The sequence below is a fragment of the Halteromyces radiatus genome (genome assembly GCF_025201355.1).
Source record: "Halteromyces radiatus strain CBS 162.75 chromosome Unknown BX664scaffold_3, whole genome shotgun sequence".
In the NCBI taxonomy this organism is placed as follows: Eukaryota; Fungi; Mucoromycota; class Mucoromycetes; order Mucorales; family Cunninghamellaceae; genus Halteromyces; species Halteromyces radiatus.
In genome coordinates, this window is record NW_026251689.1 from 477,649 (window position 1) to 505,512 (window position 27,864).

Here is a 27,864-nt window from a genome sequence, read left to right on the forward strand (position 1 = left end):
GAAGAAAAAAAAAAAGAAAAGAAAAGAAAATAAAAAAGAAGATCGAGTTTGTATGCCACCATTTGAAATACCGCTCGCTCACTCATTTGTTATATACAATCAGGATATTTAGTTTATTTTACAACGAATGGAAAGGGAAATAACTTTGGAATAAGAACATATACTATATATATATATATATATATATATATAAATGAATGAATGAATAATGTATAATAATAAATGATAATAATAATAAAACTAGTAGTGATAGATGGATGAAAAATAATGAAAATGATGATGATAGTTCTTGATTGGATGGATGATGATTATGATGATCACGATATATTGAATAATAATATTATAAAAAAATATAACACTATACAATATTCTTTTTTGCTTTGGAAGATGATGAAGGTTGTGGTTTTGGTGAGGATGGACGAATAGCTGGAGGCGGAAGAGAGCTTCGCTTACGTTTTTCTTTCTCGGCAATCACACCAGGTGGTTCATGGGTTACCATAACAAGATGTTGTCTTTGTCGATGTTGTTGTTGTAAATGTTGTTTTTGACGTTCAAGATGTGATGTGGTATGTAACGGATCGAGTGATTGTTCAATATTGTTGTTGGATGACATATGTGTCATAGATGTAGTAGTAATACCATTTGCTGAAGAAGTAGATGACGTTGATGATGACGGTGCTGGTGGTGGTGTTGGTGGTGGTGGAGGAGGAGGTAAGACTAAGACATGATGTACGTGATTAGCACCAGGTTCGTCAACATGACATACATCAATGGATTGAACCCAAGGATCAGCAAGTACTTGAGATAAATTAGCGCGTCGTTTGGGTTGAATATGTAACATGGAAGCAATGACAGGTCTGGCTTCACGAGGTAATAATTTTAAAAGTCGGAAGGGTTGTTGTGGTTGAGTACAAAAAGCATGGAAAGAATGATCTGAAGGTCGAGGTAGTCGCCAAGGGAATCGACGAATGGTCATACAGATGAAGATGATAGCACAGGACCATATATCAGCCAAACAGGGATCATAGGAAGATTGAGTATATTGTTCTGGGGCAATATAAGGATCTGAACCAAAAACACCTTTAGATAATGTAATAGAAGGTTGAGATTTATCTTGAGCAAAAGGAGAACGAAACACAGTAGCACAACCAAAATCGATTATCTTGAGCATTCCAAAAGGATCCAACACCAAATTATCCAATTTGAGGTCTCGATGAGCGATACCCATATCATGAATATAAGATAAACCTTGTAAGAGTTGACGCCAACAACATGCAATTTCTTCTCTTGACATCATACCACTCATCACCACATTGAAGAGATCATTTGGGGCATATTCCATGATTTCATAAAAATGAGTATCTTCTTGAATAATATCCAGAGTTTCAATAACATTTGGATGATGTAAAGCGGATCCAATACAAAATTCAGCTGTCACCTTTTTCACATATTCCTTTTCTGATTCATGATATAAACGTTTTCGAAATTGCTTGACAGCGAATGTTTTCTGATCTGATGCACGTCGAATCAATCGTACTGATCCCCCAGCCCCTTTTCCAATATAGCGACCTAAAATTAAAAAAAAAAAAAAAAGAATGAATAAACAAAGAAAGTAATTTTTTTTTTAAAGCTTACCCCAAGTTCCATAACGAGTACCAATATTTTTTCGAAATTGATTTGCAAAAGTAAGATCATCTTTACTATCATCGATAATATCAGATACAAAGAAACGACGAAGATCTGACCAAATAAGAGATAAATCCTTGCGATCTTGACCAATTGTACTAGGTTGTTTTTTGGACTGCGGTGGATGATGATGATGAAAATGTGTTTCATGATAATGTTGATCATATTCTGGCTTTTTAAAGATAAATTGAGTTGGCGTAGAACAAGTCGCAGGACGATGAGGTAATGGAGGACGTGGTTTCATTGGAGTTGTTGAAGTTGTAGGTAAAGTAGGAGTGCCAGGAGTAGAAGATATATTGTTTCCAGTAGTATATAAAGGTGGTGGTAATGGTGATAAAGTTGGAGAGGATGATGAAGAAGAAGAAGTCGGAGAAGGAGGTTTAGAAGTTAAAACAAGTTGAGACTTTGGACGAGGTCTAACAGAACCAGTAGAAGAAGAAGCTTTTTGTAATAATTTTGCTAATTCAGTAACGTCAACAGGATGACTTGTACTATGACGGTTAACTACTTCATGAGTGATTTGAGCAGGAGATAAAGAAGGAGAAGAAGTTAATGACCGTTCTGGAGTAACCAAATCATAACGTTGGCGAACAAGAGGAATCATCCAATAACCAAGAGTCTTCAAATGGAAAGAGAAAATATGTGTGGGAAAAATAACAATGATAATAAGAATAAAAGAAAAAGAAAAAAAAAAAAGAAAAAAAGAAAGAAAGGTAGAATTTTTTTTTTTTAAAATCTGGTAAATTTTTTTCTTTCAGCACTTTCCAAAAAAGGACAGAAAAAATTGATTTTACTGTAACATGAATGGTTCTTTTTTTTTTTGTACTATGATCTATTCTTTTATACAAAGAAATGAGACAAATGAATTTTTTATGAAGATAATAATAATAATAATAATGATTCAAAAAAAAAAAGGTTTTAAGGAGTTTCTTTTCTTCAAAGGGGAATCTTTCTCTAGCTTCACTATATGCAAGGAGAAATCTAATTTATATCATAAAGTGCGCCTTTTTTTTTTATAAAAATATAAAAAAAGAATCTAATATATGATTAATCTTTTTTTTTTTTGTTTCTTTTCTTTTTCTTTTTTCTTCTTTTTACCTTGAGATCATTTTCTAGAATCCAAAAAAAAAAAAAAAAGAAAAGAGAAAATAAGTCCCATACATTGGACTTTTTTTTTATATATATATAATAATCATCATCATTATCATGTTATTTTGTAAATCTTTATCAATAGATCTAGTAGAACCTGTAGTCTATTTACATGGTCCTAAAGATCATCATACTATTAATATTTTACGTGGAGTTATTCGATTACAACTTGCAAGACCAATACATATGGAATCAGTGACGATCCAGTTTGTTGGGATTTCCAAAACACTTTGGCCTGAAGGTAACACTGATATATATATATAATAGAACATACATGTGATCTACCATTTCCTTTTTTTGATCTTTTTTTTTTTTTTTATAAAAGCATCACAACATTGGGATAAACAAATCTTAGTAGATTCTATTATTCCTATTTGTCGTACACCGATGTATCTGAAAAAAGGAACACATGCTTTTCCTTTTGAGATTTTATTGTCCAATGCATTATCAGAATCGATCGAATGTGGTTTAGGTCATGTCCGATATAAATTGATCTGTCAGGTGCATACTCAACCAACATGGACACCCAAACATTGGTCATTATTATTTCATCCTCATCATCAACTACGTGCTAAACAATCAGTCATCCTTGTTCGATTACCACCACAAGATACACCTCGATGTATCACTCAAACTCATCATATTACTACGAATGATCAATTAAATATGGTACTCGAAACTGCTCATTTAACACCTGGTGCATCTTTACCATTATCCTTACATCTTTCCGATCCTAGTATCATACAATCACTTGATAATTTGACCGTTAAATTAATCGAAAGACAAAAATTCCGCGCTCCTTCCAAACAAACCACTCGTATTTTACATCATGAAATCACTCTTCAACAATCATCATCGTCCACTGAAGAATGTAATGAGACTCGTTTTATTTATCAAATTCCAGATTCAAGGTCTCTTCAAGTACATCCAACTACTACCAATCGTATCATCCGTGTACGACACTGGATTCAAGTCTCTTTAACCTTAACCTTGACCAATGGAGAAACAAAAGATTTATGGATGGATACTCCCATTTCTGTTTTATTATCTTCTTTGGATGATTATCATACTTTACCTGTTTATCAACCTACCATCCATCCTCCACCTCCTCCACCTCCACCTCCTCCTCCTTCTAACTCAAAAAAGAAATCTACTTTATTACCTAGTCAAAATAATCATCAAGATAAAAAAAAGAAGAATAAGAAAAAAAAGAGAAAACCAAACACGTGGATTTCCAAGCTTTATGCTCGTCATAAGGAGATGTTTCGTTCACCCTCATCCATCTTCTTTTCGCCACTGTCACCTTCCTCCTCTTCCTCCTCTTCCTCATCATCATCATCATCATCGCCACCACCTCTCTATCAAGAACTCGATAATTATCCTTCCTCTTCTCACTCTCCCATACAAAGATGACAACATATCCCTTCTATTCCCCCTTGTTTTTCTCCTTTTTTTTTTTTTTTTGTATTTCTATCTATCATTATAGTAATAATAATAATAAAAAAGGATATCATGTTTATAGAATAATTTACACTAGTGGTTTATCCTTTCTATTCCAACTAAATCATTTCATCCTTATTAGTGGTAGTTTTCCCCTAAAAAAAATAAAAGATATTCTCACTTCCCCCCTTCTCTATTTGTCTTTTTTTTTTTTTTTTTTTTTTTTTTTTTTAAAAAAAAAAAAAAGAGATACTGGATCATCTCATTGATCTTCTCCCTGATTTCCAGATATAAATCAATAGATAACAGTGATCTACAACAATAAAACTTGTTTGATAAAAAAAAAAAAAGGTTTATTGAAATCAAAATGAATACAAACTATACTAGACTAAAAAAAAAAAAAAAGGTCATCCATCAAAAGAATAAATAAGTAAAAATAAATACAAATGCTGAGACTGATAAAAGGACTTGAGGAGGATAACCTTCGACAGTTAACGGAGAAGTTTGCATAGCATGTGCAGTAGCAGCAGCAGCAGCAGCAGCAGCAGCAGTGGTAGTATTAGTTGTTGTGGGACCAGAAGATATATGATCCTTTGTAGTATGAGCCGCTGTACGTTCCAATGTTTTAATCTGTTGTTGTAATCGTTCCACTAGAGCATGTGCTGAAGCTGCATCATTTCTTTCTTTGATGAGTTGTTGTTCCAGTGTTTTCTCCTTTGCCAACGCTTTGGATAAATCCTGCTGTAATTGTATTTTTTCCTCTTTCCATTGTTGTTGAAGATGAGTTAATTCTGATGTATTAGTTGATGATGATTGGTGATGAGAAGAAGGTTTCGTTGTGGCTGTAGGAGTGGCCATAGTTGTACGTGCTGTCAATAGGGAGATAGATGAAGCTGTAGGATCATATCCTCCTTTGTTGTTAGATGATTTGTTGGCGGCGTCAATAATGGCAGGTAATGTCGATGATAATGTAGGTGAAGATGTGGCACCGTCATCATCATCTTCTTGTTGTTCTTCACTTTTATTCTCTGATGGTTGTTGTTGATATTGTGATGATGTAGGTGTGGGAGGCTATATAAATAAATAAATAGAAAAGAATTCATTATTATAAAGAAATCATTATATTATATATATATATTGACTTACTTCATCTAAAATAAATTCATTTTTTACTACTGGTTGAGGTAATTCAGGTGGTAAAAATACACATTTGACTTTTCTTTGTGACATTTGATCTCTATAATCAGCTTCAATACGACTCCACTACAATTTCCAAATATGTCCAGTTAGATCATGACACACAGTTGATCTTTTTTTTTTATATATATAAATAAAATACTTACTAATTCCACCATATTCCATTCACTCCATTCAGGCTTGACTATGGCAGTTTGCACCAAGAATTTGTCTTTACATTTAAAATCGGGAGCAGGTTCTTCTTTGAAAGGTTGAAAGATTACTATGAATAAAAGATAATAATAAAAATAAATAATGAACAATAAGTCTTACTTTTGTATTCCTTTTTTTTTTTTTATTTATTTTATTTTACCTTGTACTTCTACATGACTTGAAGGTTGAATGATACCACTATTTGGTCGAACACAGTATTGTTTGGGCGCAGTAGTCTTGACTTTGAAAGCAATAGGTTCCACACCCACATTCCGTACATATAAAAATTCCTCAATGGGTTGTGTCAGTGGTCCTATATTACGATAACAATGTGAGTTTTATCTATCTTGTAGTAGTATAACTTTCTTTATATACCTACGTTTAAAAGAAAGATGTGTGGGTGGGTCTAATACTACAGTCATTATCTAAAAAAAAAAAAAAGAAGTGGAGAAAGAGAAAAGAGAAAGAGACGAAAAAAAAAAAAAGAAAACACGTTACTATTTTTTTCTTTTTTCTTTTCCACCTGAAGGTTACACGTTTCCAAATTGGCTCTCTTTCAAATACCGACTATGTAGTGGTTTTGTTAGGTATACATTTTATGAGTTGATTAACAATATATAATAATAATAATAATAATAGTAAAAGATATAGAGAGTAAATAGTTCATGTAAAAGAGATAGTATTTATTATTAAAAAATTATAAAAAAAAATGATAAAAGATAAAGAAAAAAAAATAAGAATGCGCACATACATTCAACAATGAAAAGGTAGCACAACATGTTCTTTAACCTAAAAAGTAGGCAGATAAAACTAAGACAGTAGAAGCCATCATCCATTCAAATTTGATTTGATGATTATTTGCTGAATTTGATTTGGATGAAGTTGAAGCAGAGGCAGAAGGAGATAAAGTAGCAGATGCAGATGCAGATGTAGGTACAACAGTGTTACTCCAAGAAGTACTACATTCAAAGAAATATATATGATTATTTTCATTCCATCTTTTTCTTTTTTTTTTTTCTACTTACGTGACATTGGCACCAGGTACACTACAATCAGCAGCAACAATATTTTCTTGTGTTCCTCTTTCAACATCATTAGGACAAGAACTCCAACAAGATAATTTCGCCTTATTCCACTACAAAAAAAAAAAAAGAAAAAAAAAAAACACCATGAGTTACATTTATGAGTTACATTTGTGCTTTCGGCGTTTCAATCGATATATATATATATAAGAATATGTGCGTGTGTGGAAGGTTCCTATTTTTGACTTACTTGACAGAGACATTGGTAATCTTTTTTTTTTTTTTTTTTGATGATGATGATAAATAAAAATATATATATAAATATAAATCAATTATTCACATATATTGATAGATGTATTGATAGAATAATGACTTACTAGTAGGAGCACAAGTAGCAAGATATTTATCTTGATTTTGTTTACAGAGATCAAAACTATAATCAAAAAAAAGGGAGGATGATTAAGGAATATATCAGTTCATTTTCTTCTTTTTTTTTTTTTTTTTTTTTGTTTTTTTCTATATAACTATGTATGATATATATATATATATATATATAAAAGAAAACTTACACAGCTTGATCAGGACAGGCGGATTGACCAACCACAGATTGGATAGAAGCAGTAAAAGCAAGAAGACTAACAGAAGTCAAAGTAAATTTCATTTCAAGTGAGTAAAAAAATGAGTAAGAGAAAAGAAAGGAGAAAGTTTAAAAAGAGAAAAAAAAAAAAAAAAGAGAGAGAGAGAGAGAGAGAGAAAAAAAAAAAAGGTTGTCATCCCATCAGAGAAATCAAAATAAAGAAGAAATCAAAGAGGAGATTAAAGACCATAAAAGGTAATAGGAGACTGGGAAAAAAAAAAAAGAAGTAGAATGATTGGAGAATAAAAGAATACTGTAGTTTATTGGAATCAAATCAAATCAAATAAATAATAATACAAAACTAATTATCATCTATAAAGCACCTTGTTTCTTTTTAGCAGCCTTCTTTCTACGAGATTCTTCCACAAATTTGCTAATACTTTCAAATGAATCAGCGCTACCCATACGTTCCATCAAACGTTCCATTTCGATTTCATTGGTCTTTAATAATAAATCGCGATCCACACCTCGAACAAGTTCTTTTGTCACTTTCATGGCTTCCACAGAGAATTCACTAGCTTGACCGGCAAGTTTCAATACATGTTCTTGAAATCCTTCTGCAGGGAGAATACGAAGGAATCCACATTCTTCCATTTCTTTAGCTGAGAATCGACGACCCAACAACTACAATCATAAAAAAAAAGAAAAAAAAAGAGAGAAATATTGGAATAATAATAATAATAAAAAAAAGAGTAAGTGTATAACCAATATATCATTATCTCCCCCCCTCTTTCTCTCTCTCTCTCTCTCTCTCTCTCTCTCTCTCTCTTCCCCTCCCTTTTTTTTTGTATTCATCATCATCACTCCTTATCTTTTTTTTTTTTTTTTTTTTTTTTTTTTTTTTTTTTTTGCAACAGTGACTTACCAACATTTCATTTGCCTTGGAACTTCCCATGATTCTTGAAGGAAATAGATAATTTAGTCAAATGTTATTATTTTTCAATCATCTTTTTTTTTTTGTTACCTAGGGAAAAGAACACTTGAACAACCTTCAGCACAGAAACCAAGCTTCATAAAAGGGGTAGCAAAAGTGGCATCAGGTACACTATAAACAACATCACATAATGCAGCTGTAGTTGTACCAAAACCAATACAATGACCTAGATATAAAAGAATAATGAATAAGAATAAAAAAAAAAATTAATCATTATCATCATCAACATATCACTTTTTCTTACCGTTGATAGCACCAATCAAAAGTTTAGGAAATTGAATCATTTCTTTGACCAACGTTCTATAAGCATAAAAAAAGGAAAGAAAGAAAGAGAGAAAATAAAAGTGTTATATAGAATATAGAAACACGTAATATATATATTTACTTTGTAGTAAGATGACGTTGAGCAAACTTTTCAGCAAGATCTTCTTCTTCAGGATCAGGTAAAGTTAATTCTTGACCAGAAGTATAATATTTGCCACGACCAGTTAATACACATACCTTGACACTTTCTTCATTTGCAGCCCATTGTATAGCAACCAACCAATCCTAGTTATCATAAAATACAATTTTTTTTTAAAAAAAAAAAAAGAGAAAGAAAGAATGAAATATACTTACCTTATAGGCTTGAGGGGTTAAAGAATTATATCTGTTGGGTCGATTGAAAGCAAGTTCAGCAACACCATTGGGAAATACAGTAATATCGATAGTTTCTAACGTGGGTTTATTGGACATGATATTATTGATAATATAAAAGTGAAATGAATTGAAAGAAAGAAATGGAAATAATAAAAAGAAAACATTTTTTTTTTTTCAAGCACCCCAGATTTTTTTTTTTTTTTTTTTTTACTGTAAAGCTTTGTCACCATTTTTCCCCTCATTCACATGTGATGCTAATGGACACTCTCCATCATTCATACTCCGTCTTTACTTATTAGCTGTGATCAATGAGATATGAATTCTATTATGCTATTGTATGTCATATAGTGATTGGATGATTGATTTGATTTAATAGAATAATCATGATTATTTGATAGTTTCAATGTGATTGGAGAAAAAAGAAAAAAAAATATGAAAGAGACTTTCCTTTTGTTTTTCTTTCTTAAATCATTTGCTTTTTCTGTCTGCTGCCTTGTTGGTATCTTCTTCTTTTCGTTCACCTGTCATACGTGACAGAATACTGATTCTTATTTCCACGTTTTCCTCGCTATCCTTGTTCTTGTCCCTCTGGTTGTTTGTCCTTGCGTCTCTCTGACCTCGTTTCTTTTTTGGATTCTTTTTTTTCTAATATATGATATTTATTCTGTCCCTTTTGCGTCGTGCACATCCCGGATGGGTTGATGCGTGGCAACCATGCCTTAGAGTCGGAGGATTTTTTTTTTTGGTAAGTGCACATATACCATTTTTCCATTTCTTCTTTTTAACTATCGAAATGGGGAGCGAAATACGAAGATCCCATAAAATCGTTTTTATCTTTTTTTTTTTTTTTTTTTTTTTTTTTTTTTTCAAATATCAATCAATATTTATACGAGAATTAATTGGTTCCTGATGACAAATATGTATTCCACCACATAAAACTCAGGTTCCGTATGAATATATTTTTTCAACCATTGATTTTCTTTCTTTCTTTATTGATTAGATGATATATATATAGGGGATAATAATAATAATAATAATAATAATAATAATAATAATAATAATAATAATAATAATAATAATAATAATAATAATAATAAGAATAAAAACTATGCTATTGCTGTATGGAGGATCAAATAATAATAACAATAATAAGATTCTATACTACATTATCCACACCACCACCACCCAAGAGTTTAGAACTTGCATGACTTTGTTGTTTGACAGCAGCAATCACTAGAAAATGAAGAAATAAATAAAAAAGAGATCAAACAAAATCCATCTAGAGTGAATGCTTCCTCTTTACACTTACAGTAACAAAAAGATGTCAAGAGTAAAATCACTGCTGGTAAATTGAGAAGTCCTGTATTGATCGTATTAGCCAAAAACATGACGATCGCCATCACAAGATATAAGCCCGCACGCAAATATGAATTTTCAAAGCTCGAGACAAACGAATCACTATATTTTATAATATATATATATAAAAAAAGAATAAGTCATTGAATAATACTATATCTTATTAGTAAAGGGAACTTACAATCGAGGACTGGTAGGACAGAACTTCATCATATTAAAAAAAAAAAATTAGACATATATGGAGTTAATATATAGCGCGTTTGTTCCTTGTCTCCTCACATCCATCTATTCATTGATTTTTTCTTTTCTTTTATTCCTTACCTTGATACATAATGGTATTTCAACAAATACCAATACAAAAGCGAAAATCCAACCAAGAATTGAAAACGGAATATTGCCAAGAAAGGTAATAGCACCCAATATCACCAAGACTAACAACAACATTAATAATAATAGTAATATATATATATGTATAAAATTATAATAGTTTGAGTTCATCGTTATTTGTTTGATACCCTTCATTCATTGTAGACTATTCATTCATCTTTTTTCTTCGCGTTTTTACTTACGTATAATAGATACAACACCTCCCCTATTTAATAGTTAAAATAATAATAAAAAAAAAAAGATGGGTCCAGTCAGTAACTCAAAAGAAATAAAAAATAAAAAAAAGAGATAATGTTTTACCATTGTGCATAAAGAGTAAAGTTTCTTGACTTGAATTCTTCCAAGACACTCATGTTTGTAATAATAAAGTAAAGAACAAAAAGAAAGAAAGAAAAAAAAAAAAAGAAAAAAAAAGAAACAAATCTCCACCAAAAAGACAAAGCGGAGTACCCACACGTGACTCAGTGGCATCAAGGGAAGCCAAGACTTCGCTATGCGCATTTTTCTATTTTTATTAGAAACCAAGACTTTCCAATCATGTAAAAATGAATGAATGAATATATATGTATATATATATATTTTCTATTTTTTTTATTAAAGCAAGTTGTAAAGAATGCATAAAACCAATAAAAATGATCATATATATATAAATAATAAATAAGAATAATATTAATAGAAAAATCATTCGTTCTAACTAATATTATTACTATTACTGTTACTATTATTTGGTACTATTGGACCTGTTTTCACTACATTAGAGATAACTTGATGTTGATCATAATTAGGACGAAAAACATGATTTTTCAATGACCTTCGACCACAAAGACGAGCTTGTCCTTTCTATAATATAGATATAAAATCAATGAGCAATCATCCATCCTTTTTTTTTTTTTTTTTGAACTTTACCTCGATTTGTTCTACAGCTTCCACATAAAAACTAACCCCGTCATGATTTCCACCCCATTGTCTTGATTTAATACGATGTTGGACTGTACTTGTATACTGTTGTAGTTTAGGTAATACACGTAAAGTCACCTTGATATCATGTCCAGGTAAAGTATCATCTCGTTGGTGTAAATAAGTCTTGGGTGACATTGCTTTGCGTCGGGATGCTGCACGAATGGATTCGACGGTTTTGCCTGCCACTGCCAATAAGAATGGATCATTGGATTCCAGTTCAGGATCATGATAATGTGGTGTATATTTGCCCGAATGGATAGCCACTATCAAATAATAATAATAATAACAATAATAATATTCAATGATTATGGTTATCCCGAATTCATGTTTTAACTTACTAGTCACAATATCAGAATCATCCGTATAAATACCAGTTCCCCAAATAGCTCGTTTCTTCACCTTTGGATTTTGATACGTCAGATATCTTGAGGGTATACGTACTTGAACAATCCCATTCAAATGTTCTTGTAAGTTGGGTAATAACATGGATGGATGATAGACGTAGAATCCTAAACATGAATACATAAAAGGATATATATATAAGCAATTCATCATTTTCTTTCACTTATTTCTTACCTAAACAAGTTTCCTCTTTTCCCTTGACAGCTTGCCACACTCGGTCATTGTTCACCACTACTTGAGGAATTTTTGTTATTGGTGGCTGATATGGATGGTATGGATGATGCTGATATGGATGGCGTTGATGGTGTTGTTGTTGTTGTTGTTGATGACGATGATGAAGATGATGATGTTGAAGATTTATGGAAGGTGAAGACGCTACTCTATAGATATCATGGTGATCCAAGCGATGAGATGAGGGCATAGGTGGTATGTGTGTCTGATTTGTTGGTAATGTCGTAGTTCCAGATACTCCAGATGATGCATTGACTACTACTGCTGTGGCGGCTCTCATCATCCCTTCCATTTGATCTTGATCTGTCCTTGTAGATTTTGTTCCTCCCTCCTGCTTGAGTTGCAGCTGTTGAGTTCGTCCCAATTGAATGGCTTGATCTAACATATTTGATATTGCCGGTGGAGGTTGAGATGGATGTTTCGAGCTTGATGATCGGTCGTCTAATGAATGATCGTCATCATTTGTAATCCCATGATTAGTTCCTTGTTGTCTTTGTTGTTGCTGTGATGATGTTGGTATTGTTGAAGATGATGTTGTTGTTGGTGCTGATGTGCCAGTATTAACATTAGTACTATTATTGTTATTGTTGTTATTATTCAATAAATGACTGATATTTGCTGTGATTGCTGCCAAATTCCCAATAGCTGCCGCGGCTGCCGTTGTGTTTGTACCGTGCTGTTGACTTCTTGCCACTGCTGCCAACGCACTACCTAATATTTCTGTAGGTGATACATCCGATACATCGTCTTTCCTTTGTTGAGAGAGATCTTGTTTGCTGCTTCCACTTAATCGTTGAAATGTCGATCCAATTCCAGGTAATGATGATGATGATGATGATGGTGATGATGAATCCAACCCACTTGGCGCCCCAGTAGTAGTAGATGCTGATGAATTTGGTGAGGTAACATCATGCTTTTCTGTTACTCTATTGGCATCCACTATTTCAGATACATTTGATGAAGTAGATTCCATTGGAATTGATGTAGTGAGTGCTCGTATCAGTTGTTCATTGGTGATGGATTGACCCTGTGATGGTATATGTGGGCTTTCAGAAGATGTTGGCCTTTCCCGAGGAGTAGGATGCATCATAGAAACAACGGTTGGATGACTAGAACTTCTTTGATGATGATGATGGTGATGTTGTTGTTGTTGTTGTGTTGATAATAATGGTGAGGATTTATTGGATTCTTCGTAATGATTTTGTATTGATGATGTAAGACGTTGCTGTTGTTGTTGATTCATGTCATTGGCGGGCGGTAAACTTTGACCACGTAAAGTCGATGAATAAGGTAATGATTTTGTAGATGATGGTGAAGTAGCTGATGGTGATAATGACGAGGCTATATTGTTCTTGCTTTGAATAGAACGATCATGATATCCTTTCCCAGTTTCGGTAAGAATGGCAGACATGGACATCCGCATACCAGAAGATTCATAACTGGAGTATACTGGTTTATTGGTCAATTCATCTAATATAGGATGTAACGCAAAAGGTGATGTCGATGTGGACGATGATGTTGTTGGGGTATTGCTTGATGGATTATCTATATTTAATAATAAATAGTATTTCATGAGAAAACTAAGATCTTTTTTTTCATTGGTCAGAATTCTACATTACATACCATGTTGATTTCTAGACGCCGTCCCTGCTATTTTTGGAAAAAAAAGTTGTGAAAGACAAAAAGAAAAAAAGTTAAGAGAGATACTTTTAGGTCTAGTTAAAAGTTAAAAAATATAAATAAAACTATAGCTTACAAGAGGAGTCAGTCCTTGATACCGTAGATCTATCAGCATGTGAAGTTTGATGACGTTCATTATCGTTACTGCCAGTAGTGGGTTCCTGTGAGAGAGTATCTTCAGTATTCGTGTTGTTGAGTTTGAAGCGCTTGGTAGATGAGGTTGAAGTATCAGTATTTGGCTGTAAATGTTCCTTGTCATATTGACGTTTCATTGCCCCATCATTGTCATTCATCTCTTTTTTTCCTTTTTTCTTTTTCTTTCAATGTTTGAGTCAAAAAGATAGAAATAGTCAATAAGAAAAGATAAAAGAAAAGGAAAGAAAGGAAAGAAAAATGAGGACAGATATTGGAAAGAAATTGTGACTTTACGTTTTCAAATGCAGCTTGGAAGAGTGGCTTACTACTTTTTGGAAAAAACCGTCGTCTTTTTTCCCTTTTTTTTCCTTTTTTTTTTTTTTTTTTTTTTTTAACTTTCTTTCTTACAACTATTCTTCTTCTTCTTCGTTTTACCTTTTTTTTCATTTTATTGATCCAGCAAGTTCACTATGCAATCTGACGAAGTGATATGGCAGGTTATTAATCAACAGTTTTGTTCTTATAAAGTCAAGTAAGTACGATAGATCACCAGCCTTTTATATGTTACTAATCTATCTACTTTTTCTGATCCGCTATAGGACTCAAATGCAAACCTTTTGTCGTAATGAATACAATGTGACAGGTCTTTGTAATCGTCAATCGTGTCCTTTAGCAAATAGTCGTTATGCTACGATTAGAGAAGACAAAGGTAAAAAAAAAAAAAAAGAAAAACTAAGAAGAAGAGTATATAGTAGAAGGAAGAGTATTCACCTTTTTTTTTGTATTTTAGGTATCATTTATTTATATATGAAAACACCTGAACGTGCTCACTCTCCAGCCAAAATGTGGGAACGTAAAAAATTATCAAAGAACTACGCAGAAGCTTTGGCACAAATCGATAAAGAACTTTTATATTGGCCCAACTTTTTACAACATAAATGCAAGCAAAGATTGACCAAGATTACACAATATCTTATTCGTATGCGTAAATTGAAATTGAAGGAAGGGTAAGCGAAAAAGAAAAAAAATTGAGTGAATGAGAAAACTAACAGTTATTATTTTTTTTTTTATATCAATAGTGATGCACCTCAACTGATTGGTATTAAGAAAAAGGTAGAACGTCGTGAAGCAAATAGGGAACGAAAAGCGGAAGCGGCAGCTCGACTTGAAAAATCCATTGAAAAAGAATTGATCGAACGTTTGAAAAACAAGGCTTATGGTGATGCTCCTCTTAATGTCAATCAAGAAATCTGGCAAAAGATTTTGGATCAAGATTTGGAAGGTGCCGAGGATGAAGAAAGTGAAGAAGAAGCTGAAGAAGACATTGATGAAAATGATCGCTTGGCTGAATTAGAGGTAAATAATAATAATAATAATAATAAAAAGAGACGGGGAAAGTAAGGATTGACTTTATTTTTATATAGAATGAAGAAGAAGGTGATGAAGATGATGTTGAATTTGTATCTGACTTTGAAGAGTCAGATATGGAAGACATGGAAGATGGATTTGAATATGAAGAAGAAGGACAACAAACTGATACGTTATTGGAAGAAGAACAAGAAAGCGATGAAGAGGATCATACACCAAGAAAGAAACGTAAGGCAACAAGCAACAAAAAGTTCGGCAAACGATCAAGGAAGGGTGCTCATGTGGAAGTGGAATACGAACATGAAGATGAAGGCGCTTTACAATTGTAGGATACCTTATTATACACACATATTATTTACAATAGAATCCCCCCATTTACACTTTTTCATATTTGTTTTATTTGCCTGTTTTATCATTTTTTCCCTTACACCACCATTACTTGTTTACTTTTTTTTTTCTTTTGAACTCTCATTGTATCACTTTTCATCATTCAAGAATAAAAAAAAAACATCTCAGACTTTTACATATTGATCTTATATTGTCTCATGTCAGCTGTATACATGTTGTGCATGTGTTTGTGTGATCAAAAAGAAAAGAGGGATTTTGGAAATGTCGCAATCAAACACTTTTATTGTAACTGCATTAATAGAAACCAGTACGTTTTTTTCTTTTTTGATGATTATCCCCCCGCCAGCTCTTCCTGATTAGGAAGGTCGTAACTTGGGAATGTCTTAACCCCTCTACTGGGTAAAGTCTGAGTCATTTTTATTTATCTCTCTCACCTACTTTTTTTTTTTCTTTCTCTCTCTCTCTCTTTGGTTTTATATAAAAGGTCAAGGAAGTTGACCTTCTTCCTTCTTTTTTTTTTTTTTATTTCCTCATTTCTTTTCCTTTGTACATATACTTACTTCTTTACAACAATGGAAACTGCTGCTACCACTGGTACTACTACTGCTACTGCTGCTACTACTACTGCTGCCACTTCTTTGCCTTCTCCTACTCAACTTGTTAAAGATACAAGATCGACTTTTCGAGAACAACTCAATGATCTTGCTTTTGGAGCTGTAAGTCAGCAAGGTATATATATTTTTTTTTAATATTATTCTTCTGTTATTTAGATAGCAGGTATGGTTGGTAAACTGATTGAATATCCTTTTGACACTATCAAGGTACGACTACAAACACAACCTCTGGATCGTCCTTATTATTCTGGACCTACAGCATGTTTCTTTTCCATGTTGAAAAACGAAGGAGCTACTAGCTTTTACAAGGTAATACTTTCAGAACAATCATGATTGAAATTTCTTTTTATATTTAGTAAAACTCTATTTCCATATCTTTTTTTTTTTTTTTTATTATGACAACCAATCAGGGTATGGCTTCACCATTAGTAGGTGCAATAGTGGAAAATGCAGCACTATTTGTTGGTTATCGACAAATCCAAAAGATGATCCGACATTATACAATGATAGACAAGGAGAATAATAGCCTTATGGAGTTTGAAGTAGTACCATTGTCCCAAAGTCAATTAGTATTAGCTGGTGCATTGTCTGGTACTCTAGCTTCCATAGTTTTGACTCCTGTTGAATTGATCAAATGCAAACTTCAAGTACAACTAGGTAATGGCAACTATAATCGACGATATACTGGTCCTCTAGATATTATTCGACATACAATCCATCAACATGGTATGACAGGATTTTATCGTGGGTTTTTGGCAACTTGTATCCGAGAAACTGGTGGTGGTGCTTGTTGGTTTGGATTTTATGAATATACTTGTGATCGATTCATTCAATTACGACGACAAGCTAGCGGAAATCAACAAATCACCAAGGCTGATTTATCCCCTTATGAACTTATGCTTGGAGGTGCTTTTGGTGGTGTGGCATATAATATTTCATTCTTCCCTGTGGATGTAGTCAAGTCTCATATGCAAGTGGATGAAGAACAATTACGGATAGGGAAAACAAGTCGATCCTTTATGCAAACTACAAGAGAGCTTTACAACGCTGGCGGAATCAAGGCTTTCTATCGAGGATGTGGTATTACTGCTGCTAGAAGTGCACCTACAAGTGCCATCATCTTTATGACTTATGTAAGAGATATATGAATGAAAGATTATAGCGGATCATGAAATGTTAAACTTATGCAACCCCTGTTTTTTTTTTCTTTTCTTTGTTTTATATATAGGAATTACTTTCTGGTCACTTTTCCTAATCACAACCATCACCATCTATTAATTCAATCATTTATATTACCATCATTCTTATTATTATCCTTATTATTAGTATTACCATGATCAAATCCCCTCCTTCTTTGTACATCTTTCTTATAATATCATTTTAGATTTACTTGTATTATTTCATTTTGTATTAAAAAAATTCCCAGTTCTTGTCTTCTCTCAATAAAGAAAAAAAAAAGTAATCATTTTTACAAAAGCCATCTCAAGTAAAATGATCAGCCCACTTACTACACCCATGTCATTTTTATTCCAAAAGCAAATGCCATAACCATCTATTACCTGAGTTCAAAATAAGCAGTGATGAGGGTCATGCGTCCAAAAAAAGTTTAGAACATCTGATTCGAAGAAAAACAGTAAGAAAAAAAAAAAGTCAGCCCATTTCAATCTTTTTTTTTATTTTTCTTTTATTTTTTTGTTTCTTTTTTTTGTTTCTTTTCCTCTTCTTTCTTTACTTATTTTCTCGGCTTACATTCTATTCTGTTTGTTTCTTTTCTTATTTTATTGTTATTCCCAACGATAGTATAATGAAGCCACCTCAAGGATTATCTCATATTGTATGCCATGCTGGTAATCGCGAAGATTATGAAAAAACGCGTGAATTTTATCTTGCTATTGGATTCAAACATATCTTGAAAGAACGCCATGAATCTGATGCTGTCACTTGGTTGGTTCTTACTGCTGCTCCTGACGCCTTCTCAACTGATATTACTGTTCAATTGATCTTGAGTACTGGTGTTATTCCTCAGGATTTGACTACTGACCAACCAAAAGACACCGATGAATGGAAAATGGAAGGTGTTGCTTTGGTTTTAACTATTAAACAACTTGATGTAAGTATAGAAAATAAAATAAAAAACTTATTCTGAAAGGAATTATTCTTATTTCTCTTTATATATAGTCTATGAAAACTCAATTACAAGCCATTGGTGCTCGATATAAAGATAAATCCTCTATTGATGGAAAAACTTTGGAACTTCATGTATTGGATCCTTTAAACAATGGTATTATATTTGCTAATCGACCTGCTTTTCCCAATCTCTTGGATGCTTCTACTTTATCTTCTCAACATTTTCCTCAATCTTCTCGTAAGGATGGAACTCCGAAACGTATTGGTGTCTTAACTTCAGGTGGTGATGCTCCTGGTATGAATCCTGCTGTACGTGCTGTTGTACGTTATAGTATATCTAAAGGATGTGAAGTCTTTGGTATTTATGAAGGTTATCAAGGTAAAATTTTTTGATCTCATACTTTTTTTTTTTTTTTTTTTTTTTTTTTGTTGGGGGTTTGTTCTGGGATTCAAAAAATAATCTAATGGGTTAATCTTCTTTTTCTTTTTTTCATATAGGTCTAGTTGATGGTGGCAAGTTTATTCGAAAAATGGATTGGAAGAGTGTTCGTGGTTGGCTTGCTGTGGTAAATATATAAAAAAAAAATAAAAGATTAGACTATTTATTATTTAATGAATGCATTAATAAATATTTTTTTTATCTAATTTTGATCTAGGGTGGTACAAGTATTGGTACAGCTCGTTGCATGTCATTCAAGACACGAGAAGGTCGATTGAAAGCAGCAAGCAATTTGATCAAGAATGGTATTGACTCTCTTGTTGTATGTGGTGGTGATGGTTCATTGACTGGTGCTGATGTCTTTAGATCAGAATGGAGTGGACTGGTGGATGAATTACTTGCTACTGATCGTATCACCAAGGAAGAAGCATCAGAATATAATCATTTGACAATTGTTGGTTTGGTGGGATCAATCGATAATGATATGTCAAGTACAGATATTACTATTGGTGCAGTCACATCTCTTCATCGTATTTGTGAAAGTGTAGATTCTATTGGAACAACAGCTTCTTCTCATTCTCGTGCTTTTGTAGTTGAAGTGATGGGACGACATTGTGGTTGGTTGGCTTTGATGGCTGGTATTGCAACTGGGGCCGATTTTGTATTTATTCCTGAACGACCTCCTCCTGATGATTGGGAAACAACTATTTGCAATGTGGCTCACCGTCATCGAGAATTGGGCAAGCGAAAAACTGTTATCATTGTGGCTGAAGGTGCTATCGATACTTCTCTCAATCCTATCAAGGCAGACAAGATCAAGGACATTTTAACTGAACGTTTAGGCTTAGATACACGTGTGACGACTTTGGGACATACACAACGGGGTGGATCACCTGCAGCTTTTGATCGTATTCTCGCCACTATCCAGGGAGTAGCTGCTGTGGATGCTGTTTTACGTTCTACACCTGATATGCCTTCTCCATTGATCGGTATGAGCAACAATGAAGTCACCTGCAAACCTTTGATGAAAGCCGTCAAGCTGACACATGAAGTAGCTGAAGCCATTGGGGAAAAGAACTTTGCTCGTGCCATGGAATTACGTGATCCTCAATTTGCCGAAGAATATAACGTGTACAATGCCTCAACTATTCTGGATGATCATTCTTTACAACTTCCCGATCATCTACAACTACGTATTGGTATTCTACATGTAGGTGCTCCTGCTGGTGGTATGAATGCTGCAACTCGAACGGCAGTACGATATGCTGTGAATCGTGGACATACTCCTATTGCAATTTATAATGGATTTGATGGTTTGATCAAGGGTGCCATGAGCGATTTAACTTGGAGTGATGTAGATGGATGGACTTCTCGTGGTGGATCTGAATTGGGAACCAATCGTCATGTACCTGGTGAACAACTCGATATGGGAATGGTTGCTTATCAAATGCAAGAATTCAATTTACAAGGTTTATTGATTATTGGTGGATTCGAAGCTTTCTCTTGTTTGAAGAATTTGGAAAATGCTAGGGCTAGATATCCTTCACTTTGTATTCCTATGTGTGTGATTCCAGCAACAGTATCCAATAATGTACCTGGTACGGATTACTCTTTAGGAACAGATACAGCATTGAATGCCATTGTCAACTCTTGTGATGCTATTATTCAATCTGCTCGGTCATCTCGTCGTCGTGTATTTGTGGTGGAAGTTCAAGGTGGTCGCTCAGGGTATTTGGCGGTGGAAGCAGGTTTAGCCTCTGGAGCAAACACAATTTATATTCCAGAAGAAGGTATCGATTTGACAAGATTACAGTCTGATGTACATCATCTTATGGCACTCTATATGGATGATGATCCCAACAAATCTGAAGGTCGTATTGTACTTCGTAATGAAACTGTCAGTAAAACCTATACAACAGATGTGATCAGCAGTATATTCAAGGAAGAAGGACATGCCCTATTTGATTCTCGTACGGCAGTTTTGGGACATATTCAACAAGGCAATACACCATCACCAATGGATCGTATCCGGGCCACTCGTTTGGGAATGAGTGCTATACAATTTATGGAAAGGGAAACTGAACAAGTATTAAATTTGGCACGCGGTCAATCAACACCTGTTGAATTATGCAAGACTGACAAATCTGCAGTAGTAGTTGGATTAGATGGTGCTGGAGTATCCTTTATGACGGTCAAACAGTTAGAACCTTTGACGGATATCAAGAATCGTAAACCTAAGAAAGCTTGGTGGTATCAAAGAAGACCTCTAGTGGATTTATTGGCTGGTCGTGGTTTATTCTCTCCTGGTGCTCAATCTCTTCGATCATCATGATAACTTAGTTTAGTTATAGTTTGATATTTTTTTTTTTTTTTAGTATTTATGTACAAAACTTTTTTAAATAGACTTTTTATATATATTATCGGGTTAGTGCGACGCCATGTGGATAGAAACCAAAAAAGGCAGATATCTATTGGCAAATGGGTTTCTAATGGAAGGAAAAATAAAAAAATAAAATAAAAAAAAAAATACACTCCATAGATATTGTTTATGATGATGATGATGATGAGGAAAAAAAAAAGATCTGATTATTATTTATTAGAGATTAGATAATATGCTTATACTTTTCTTATATAATTCATCAAATTGAGTTATTTTATATTATTATATTTAGTGTCTCATTGGCAATTTCGAATATTCCAAGGACTTTTCAAGAAAAAAAAAACTCCGTCAATTTTCTCTGTTAAAGTTTTTTTTTTTTTTTTTTTCTTTTCGTTTTTCTGAAATCCTCTCTCTCATTTTTTTTTTCTTTTCTTTTTTGTCTTTATTTCCCTCATTGACACTCTTATTCCTGAATTGGTTAGTGAACAACAAAAAGCCATTTACAATCAACAACAACAACAACAACAAATATATCGACAAAAGTTTTTTTTTTTTTTTACTACAACAATTAGAAACAATTGCCTTTCACTAGGTTTATTTTTTTTTTTTTTTGGTTTTATTGAACAAACTCAATGCAATCTATTTCCGGAATCATCACACAAATACGATCATCTAAAGGAGAAGTACCACCTCCTCTTGTTGGACCTTCTGTGACATTAGCAGGTGATCAACTCTTTGTTTTTGGTGGACGACTGGTTTCTACTCGCAAAATGACCAACCAACTTTTTGTTATGGATGTCAATACACATGTTTGGACTCGTCATATTCCGTCACCTGATTCTGACAAACCACCTACTCCTCGTTATTTTCATTCAGCTAATGTTTATAAACGATCACTTATTATCTTTGGCGGTATGGGTTATACAAGAAAAGCAACATCTTCCTCAGCAGCAACAGCAGCAGCAATAACAACGGGATCAACCATAGGCGATGACGAAACTGGAAATAACATGAACAGTAGTGGAGGATTATGTGTAGTAGATGATCTTAGTATTTTGGATCTTGATACCATGACTTGGCGACGACCGACTATTCATCCTTCTCTTTTTTCTCCACGTCCTCGATATGCTCATTTGGCGGAAATTGTGGATGATAAGTTAGTGGTAGTGGGTGGTCAAGATATGAACAATAGCTATTTACCAGAATTGAATATATTGGATCTCAAATCATGGGAATGGGTACAAGTCAAGACCATCGATAAACATGTGGGTGCTTATCGATCTATTGCAGTGACAACACCTCCTGGCACTCGACTACCGGCAGCTGTGAAGGAAACAATGACTGACGATAATACAACATCAAATCACTTTCATCATTTGAAACAACAATCAGAGGATGATTCTGCAAATAAAAGGCAACAACGACGTACTTCTGCTGTTCGAAATCAATCAGTATCTATTGAAGAACCTAGTCCGATTTATCTCTACACCAATTACAATTTTACCGATGTCAAAAGGGAATTACAACTTGTATTTATGCCATCCTCCAATACGAATACACCTACAATTGAAGATTGCTCTTCATTTATGACTGGATCTGCCATGCCTCCTGGATTACGATTTCCTACTGGTCATACTTTGGGTCATCATCTAATTTTGGCTGGTACCTATCTGTCGCCACAAGCTCAATCGTATAGTGTTTGGTCTTTGAATTTGGGCACACTAACTTGGTCAAGAATTGAAACTGGTACAATCTTTAGTCAAGGTTCTTGGAATCGTGGAGTTTTACATGAAGCATCAAATCGATTTATTGTATTTGGTAATCAGCAACGTAGTCTTCTGGATGATTACCATCATCGACAAACCAATTTTGATCATATGGCCTTGGTGGATTTGGAAGCTTTTGGCGTGTATCAGTTACCAAGAATCACATGTTCTACTTTGGCTCAAGAAATGGGACTTTCTCTTTTGAACGAACCAGCTGTTTCTGATTTTTACATTGTTACTCGTGAAAATCAAAGTATTCCTGTCAATTCTGCAGTATTAGCGCAACGATGGCCATATTTTGCTGATTTGATGGAAACCAACAAAAGTTCTTTATCCTCTTCTACTGGTCATCTTGATAACAACAACATGGACAACTCGGACAACAACAATGGTGCTATCTTGAAAAGTCACAGTATGTTATTCCCTTATTCTTATCCTGTGGTTATCGCTCTTTTACAATTCATTTATACTGACAATCTTTTAACGGCTCAACAATATCAACCTCATATTCTGGCACAACTTTTACTTTTATCTGATATGTACGATTTGCCACGATTACGCGTTTTGACGACACATGCTTTACACCAAATGTTGAACATGTCGACAGCACCGTTGATTTTCGAAACTGCAGCCCTCTCACACCAAACTAGTTTACAAATCCGTGCTTTGAAAATGATGATTGCCGCCAAGAAAATGATACAACAACAACAAATGGTTCAAGCTGGTATTCAAATGGAAAATAGTAATAGTACCAATGGTCCAAGTACAACAACAACAACAACAACAATGACAACTCCCATGTCAACCAGCACTTCAGCACCAACGATGGGTACAGATATAGGTACTGGAGCTATGTCACCTTCTGCAGATTTCTCACCTTCTTCTTTTGGCAATATACAACGACAACAGCAGCAACGGGATCTTTTAGCTTCTCGACGATCTCCGCCTGTACAACAACAACATTCACCTCTCATGTCACCACAAGCCTCCAGGTACGATCGATATTCTTCAGCCACACATGATACTCCTTATTCACATCATCCTCATAGTCCTCTCATGAACAATAATCGATCACCCAGTACATCAACAGGAACAAGTACACATACAGCAGTGGCACCATCAGGATCATCATCACCAAAACATCGACTTTCTTCATCTAACACCAATCCCCTATCACCTCCAATGTCAGCCAATTCATTTATCAATGGACCTAGTGGAGTCGGTGCTGGTAGCCGTATGTTAGGCATGAGTCCTCCATCTACACCTCGTCAATATAATTCTGATTTGGATTCTTCACAGGAAAAGACGAAGAGCAAGAAGGAAAAGAAGAAAGGACCTGGTATGAACTTTTTTGGAGGCAAGATATTCTAGTGATTTAGTTTATTATTTCCCATCATTCATTCTTATTATATTATTATTATTATTATTATTATTTTATTTATCATGTACCATTATTCTTTTACGGATTAGAGACAATTTATATATATTTATAAAAAAAAGACATCATTGTATCCATCTTTTCAATAAATAAATAAAGTTGTCATTAGCTGTGTTACCATATTCGATCAAAAAAAAAAAAAAAGAGTTTCATCATGTTGGTATGTTTCACATGCATTCCTCAGAAAAAATTGACACTCAAGCTGGGAAAAAAAATATTTGTACTTCCTGGATACCGCAGTTATTTACCTTTTTTTTTTTCTATATAAATCATCATCATGCTTGGACGCTTTTATCGGGATCATATACAGTCATCATGGTCTTTACGTCTATCACACTTCATTATTTTGATTATCTTCCAGGAAAAAAAAGTAAGTGAAACTTCACGAACATCATCTTTTTTTTTCTTTTCTTTCTTTCTTTTTTTTTTTTTTTTTAAAAAAAAAAACAAAAAAAAAAACTGATCTTCATATCTATCTGTAGCAACGGCCGCGTTGGGTGAGAACATTCATCTGTTACTTAAAGATGCAGGGTTGGATTATACTTATATTCGACACAAGAATGATGAATGGCCTACAATTAAACAAGACATGGTGGAGAACAAACATATCTTTGGACCCACCATGCCATTTATAGAAATCGATGGATTTGCCTTTAACAAAACTGTACCTGCTATGCGATACATCAGTAAACAATTAGGTAAATGAAGTGATCATCATCATGGCTTATGTACTCATCTTTTTTTTTTCTATTAGGCAAGTATCGTGGGAAAGATGACAAGGAGGAATATGAATTGGATGCTGTGGCTGATATCACTCGCGATTATTGGAATGCCATATTGCCCGTCTTCATGTCCACTGATGAACAAGTCTTAGCTAATCATCAAGCATCTACTACTCGCAAGTATTTAGAAATATTTGAACGTGTCTATGCCGCTCGTTCTACTGGTCCTTATATCTTGGGTGAAGACGTAAGTGAATTTTTTTTTTATCCATAGTGATTCTCATCATCTCATTTTGATTTAACTCCTCTTTTTTTTTTTATTTGTATATGTGATTGATGTTACATATGGTGGTAGTTGTCTTATGCTGATATCCTTATTTATCATCTCTTGGATGACGATAATGCTTTTAGTTTACTCGAGGTAAGAAACAAAAAAAAAAAAAAAAGACACTTGTATTAAGGAATCATCCATAGAAATATCAACAATCATCAGTCATCATCATCACTCAATCAATTCAACTGTTCTTCTTCTTTTCTCTCTATTAGGAATATCCTCATATTGCCACTTTTGTACAAGCCTTTACTCATCGTCCCAATCTCGTAGATTACTTCGCATCATCATCATAGAGAGTATACAAACAAAGATGAACAAATAAAACTCTTTTTTTTTTTAAAAAAAAAAAAATCAATATCACTGTAGAAAACATGATAGACACATCATCCTCGTTGTGGGAGGCATCATCATCATTACAGACCATCCATCATCCACATCATTCATCGTCATAGTGACCAAATAAAAGTATTTTTTCGTTATCTGGTAATTACTGCCTAATATAGATTTCAATAAATAAAAACGGAGTCCAAGGGTATTTATCGATTTCTTTGTCTTTTTTTTCTTGCAGGGTTGATAAACCAAGAAACACCAAAGTCCCTTTTTTTTCAACATTGTTATTGACCTTGTTTGTACAATCAACAACATTACTATTAATGAATGGTTTCTGGAACAAAAAAAAAAAAAAAAAAAAAAAAGAAAAAGAAAAAGTCAAGAGTGAATGTAGTACAAGGAAAATCAGATTGGTGATAAGATGAAAATGAATGGTTGAATGCGATCATCTGGTGTTTGAAGGCCTAATACATATCCTATCTTCGAGGAGAGAGAAAGAAATAAAGATTTTTTTTTTGTTTGTTCCCAAGTTGATCAAGCATCATACAATGACACGCAATGTTACGAGACTCTGGATAGATGATTTAAAACTAGTTCTTTCTTGAAAACCAACGATGATGATGCATAGTAGTCATAAAAGGTAAGATCTCTATTGTATATCGGAGATCAAACATTTGATTTGTAATCTCAAGAAGTTCATCTTGCTTGCGAATGCTTTCTGCGCAATATGACGCGTTTTAAGGTATTTAAAGTCAACAATTCTCTCGCGTTGATTATTTCTTTTCTTTTCTTTATTCTTCTCTTCAAAAAAAAAAAAAATCAAGCTATTAACAAAATGATCTCTTCTCCTGTTACTCTTCATTACTTCGATATTGAAGGCAAGCCATGTAAGTCCATATAGATAAGAATATTTTTTTTTTTTATTTTTGATCGATCTAATATATATATATATATTTATTTATGCATATATATAGCCACCTCTGCTTTGGGTGAAAACTTGAATTTGTTATTAAAGGACTCTGGTATTGAATACACTTACCTTCGCCACAAACGTGATGAATGGGCACCTATCAAAGAAGATATTTCCAAAAAGGTGAATCATCCTACTATGCCTTTCATTGAATTGGATGGAAAAGTGTACAACAAGACAGTTCCTACCATGCGTTATTTATGCAAGAAGTTGGGTAAATGATTTATACAATAATAGTAAAAAAAAAAAAAAAAAGAATAGGTGTGTTGATTAATCTTTTTTTTTTATATGTAATGGTTAGGAAAATACCTTCCTGCCAATGATGATGATCTATATACTGTGGAAGTAGTTGCTGATGTCGTTCGTGATCATTATGGTACCACGATGCCCGTATTCCGATGTGAAGATGAAGAAAAACTGAAAGAACATTTTGAAAGGGATACCACCAAATACTTGAATGCTTATGAATCCATCTATCAACATAAGGAAGGTCCTTATATCTTGGGTGAAGAAGTAAGTAGATTAATATAAAAGGGATTATTTTGGTATCTTACTTTTTTTTTTTGATTTTATAGATTACTTATGCCGATTTCCTTGTTTATCATGTTATCCAAGATGACAATGCCTTAAAACACGTCCAAGTAAGATCCTATAATTTACATCTTGCATGATGGATATTGCATGATAGGGTATTAACTCTTTTTTCTTATTTTTATTTTTACATAAATAGGGTTACCCTCATGTGGCCAAGTTTGTTGAAACCTTCTCCCAACGTCCTAATCTTGCTGAATATATTGCTTCTTTGGCCCAATAGTTTTTTTTTTTTTTTTTTTTTTCAGAAAAACACATTAGTATAATAAAACGTTTTTTTTTTATAACCGAACTGTATCCGAGAATGGGTGATGTTTAGATATTGAATGTTTAATATTTGATCCTCTTAATAAGCCTACTTTACATCATCATCATCATCATCATCACAGG

At 33.5% G+C, this 27,864-nt stretch overlaps 13 protein-coding genes across 13 annotated transcripts; 7 read left to right on the forward strand and 6 right to left on the reverse strand.

Moving 5' to 3' along the window:
* Positions 1-165: 165 nt before the first annotated feature.
* BX664DRAFT_277023 (kinase-like domain-containing protein) lies at positions 166-2,344 on the reverse strand. The gene is made up of 2 exons (XM_051541349.1): positions 1,636-2,344; positions 166-1,569 (listed from the first exon to the last, which is right to left on the reverse strand). Exons 1-2 carry the CDS (start codon positions 2,288-2,290, stop codon positions 359-361), a joined length of 1,866 nt encoding a protein of 621 aa, XP_051401084.1. The 5' UTR covers positions 2,291-2,344; the 3' UTR covers positions 166-358.
* A 510-nt stretch (positions 2,345-2,854) lies between these two features.
* Positions 2,855-4,280, forward strand: BX664DRAFT_327765 (uncharacterized protein). Its single transcript, XM_051544473.1, has 2 exons — positions 2,855-3,076; positions 3,161-4,280. The coding sequence occupies exons 1-2, from the start codon at positions 2,893-2,895 to the stop codon at positions 4,246-4,248; spliced, it is 1,272 nt and encodes a 423-aa protein (XP_051401085.1). The 5' UTR covers positions 2,855-2,892; the 3' UTR covers positions 4,249-4,280.
* A 378-nt stretch (positions 4,281-4,658) lies between these two features.
* On the reverse strand, positions 4,659-6,119 carry BX664DRAFT_91505 (PapD-like protein). The gene is made up of 5 exons (XM_051549795.1): positions 6,044-6,119; positions 5,825-5,977; positions 5,619-5,734; positions 5,422-5,538; positions 4,659-5,346 (listed from the first exon to the last, which is right to left on the reverse strand). The coding sequence occupies exons 1-5, from the start codon at positions 6,084-6,086 to the stop codon at positions 4,690-4,692; spliced, it is 1,086 nt and encodes a 361-aa protein (XP_051401086.1). The 5' UTR covers positions 6,087-6,119; the 3' UTR covers positions 4,659-4,689.
* Positions 6,120-6,184: 65 nt separating this feature from the next.
* Positions 6,185-7,443, reverse strand: BX664DRAFT_91463 (uncharacterized protein). Its single transcript, XM_051549793.1, has 5 exons — positions 7,256-7,443; positions 7,064-7,119; positions 6,937-6,956; positions 6,690-6,799; positions 6,185-6,623 (listed from the first exon to the last, which is right to left on the reverse strand). The coding sequence occupies exons 1-5, from the start codon at positions 7,345-7,347 to the stop codon at positions 6,449-6,451; spliced, it is 453 nt and encodes a 150-aa protein (XP_051401087.1). The 5' UTR covers positions 7,348-7,443; the 3' UTR covers positions 6,185-6,448.
* Positions 7,444-7,555: 112 nt separating this feature from the next.
* On the reverse strand, positions 7,556-9,026 carry BX664DRAFT_91480 (ClpP/crotonase-like domain-containing protein). Its single transcript, XM_051549794.1, has 6 exons — positions 8,876-9,026; positions 8,643-8,806; positions 8,502-8,557; positions 8,288-8,423; positions 8,189-8,222; positions 7,556-7,947 (listed from the first exon to the last, which is right to left on the reverse strand). The coding sequence occupies exons 1-6, from the start codon at positions 8,990-8,992 to the stop codon at positions 7,636-7,638; spliced, it is 819 nt and encodes a 272-aa protein (XP_051401088.1). The 5' UTR covers positions 8,993-9,026; the 3' UTR covers positions 7,556-7,635.
* Positions 9,027-10,052: 1,026 nt separating this feature from the next.
* Positions 10,053-10,992, reverse strand: BX664DRAFT_312762 (uncharacterized protein; the record flags this gene model as incomplete). Its single annotated transcript, XM_051542612.1, has 6 exons — positions 10,053-10,129; positions 10,206-10,354; positions 10,434-10,456; positions 10,574-10,683; positions 10,822-10,844; positions 10,940-10,992. The coding sequence occupies 6 exons, from the start codon at positions 10,990-10,992 to the stop codon at positions 10,053-10,055; spliced, it is 435 nt and encodes a 144-aa protein (XP_051401089.1).
* Positions 10,993-11,177: 185 nt separating this feature from the next.
* BX664DRAFT_91538 (histone deacetylation protein Rxt3-domain-containing protein) lies at positions 11,178-14,282 on the reverse strand. Its single transcript, XM_051549796.1, has 5 exons — positions 13,989-14,282; positions 13,856-13,882; positions 12,176-13,777; positions 11,546-12,108; positions 11,178-11,479 (listed from the first exon to the last, which is right to left on the reverse strand). Exons 1-5 carry the CDS (start codon positions 14,203-14,205, stop codon positions 11,330-11,332), a joined length of 2,559 nt encoding a protein of 852 aa, XP_051401090.1. The 5' UTR covers positions 14,206-14,282; the 3' UTR covers positions 11,178-11,329.
* A 158-nt stretch (positions 14,283-14,440) lies between these two features.
* On the forward strand, positions 14,441-15,970 carry BX664DRAFT_327784 (Mak16 protein). The gene is made up of 5 exons (XM_051544474.1): positions 14,441-14,579; positions 14,647-14,756; positions 14,838-15,054; positions 15,127-15,403; positions 15,472-15,970. The coding sequence occupies exons 1-5, from the start codon at positions 14,518-14,520 to the stop codon at positions 15,742-15,744; spliced, it is 939 nt and encodes a 312-aa protein (XP_051401091.1). The 5' UTR covers positions 14,441-14,517; the 3' UTR covers positions 15,745-15,970.
* Positions 15,971-16,249: 279 nt separating this feature from the next.
* BX664DRAFT_327787 (mitochondrial carrier domain-containing protein) lies at positions 16,250-17,868 on the forward strand. The gene is made up of 3 exons (XM_051544475.1): positions 16,250-16,686; positions 16,788-17,510; positions 17,606-17,868. The coding sequence occupies exons 1-3, from the start codon at positions 16,543-16,545 to the stop codon at positions 17,630-17,632; spliced, it is 894 nt and encodes a 297-aa protein (XP_051401092.1). The 5' UTR covers positions 16,250-16,542; the 3' UTR covers positions 17,633-17,868.
* A 226-nt stretch (positions 17,869-18,094) lies between these two features.
* On the forward strand, positions 18,095-21,465 carry BX664DRAFT_327790 (6-phosphofructokinase). The gene is made up of 4 exons (XM_051544476.1): positions 18,095-18,487; positions 18,556-18,883; positions 19,003-19,070; positions 19,161-21,465. Exons 1-4 carry the CDS (start codon positions 18,182-18,184, stop codon positions 21,273-21,275), a joined length of 2,817 nt encoding a protein of 938 aa, XP_051401093.1. The 5' UTR covers positions 18,095-18,181; the 3' UTR covers positions 21,276-21,465.
* A 451-nt stretch (positions 21,466-21,916) lies between these two features.
* On the forward strand, positions 21,917-24,523 carry BX664DRAFT_327792 (uncharacterized protein). Its single transcript, XM_051544477.1, has one exon. The coding sequence runs from the start codon at positions 21,956-21,958 to the stop codon at positions 24,458-24,460; it is 2,505 nt and encodes an 834-aa protein (XP_051401094.1). The 5' UTR covers positions 21,917-21,955; the 3' UTR covers positions 24,461-24,523.
* A 319-nt stretch (positions 24,524-24,842) lies between these two features.
* Positions 24,843-26,070, forward strand: BX664DRAFT_277036 (class gamma glutathione S-transferase; the record flags this gene model as incomplete). Its single annotated transcript, XM_051541350.1, has 5 exons — positions 24,843-24,897; positions 25,010-25,225; positions 25,282-25,496; positions 25,605-25,670; positions 25,796-26,070. The coding sequence occupies 5 exons, from the start codon at positions 24,843-24,845 to the stop codon at positions 25,874-25,876; spliced, it is 633 nt and encodes a 210-aa protein (XP_051401095.1). The 3' UTR covers positions 25,877-26,070.
* A 678-nt stretch (positions 26,071-26,748) lies between these two features.
* BX664DRAFT_357170 (class gamma glutathione S-transferase) lies at positions 26,749-27,697 on the forward strand (the record flags this gene model as incomplete). The annotated part of the gene is made up of 5 exons (XM_051547933.1): positions 26,749-26,800; positions 26,888-27,097; positions 27,185-27,396; positions 27,459-27,524; positions 27,614-27,697. 5 exons carry the CDS (start codon positions 26,749-26,751, stop codon positions 27,695-27,697), a joined length of 624 nt encoding a protein of 207 aa, XP_051401096.1.
* Positions 27,698-27,864: the final 167 nt, after the last annotated feature.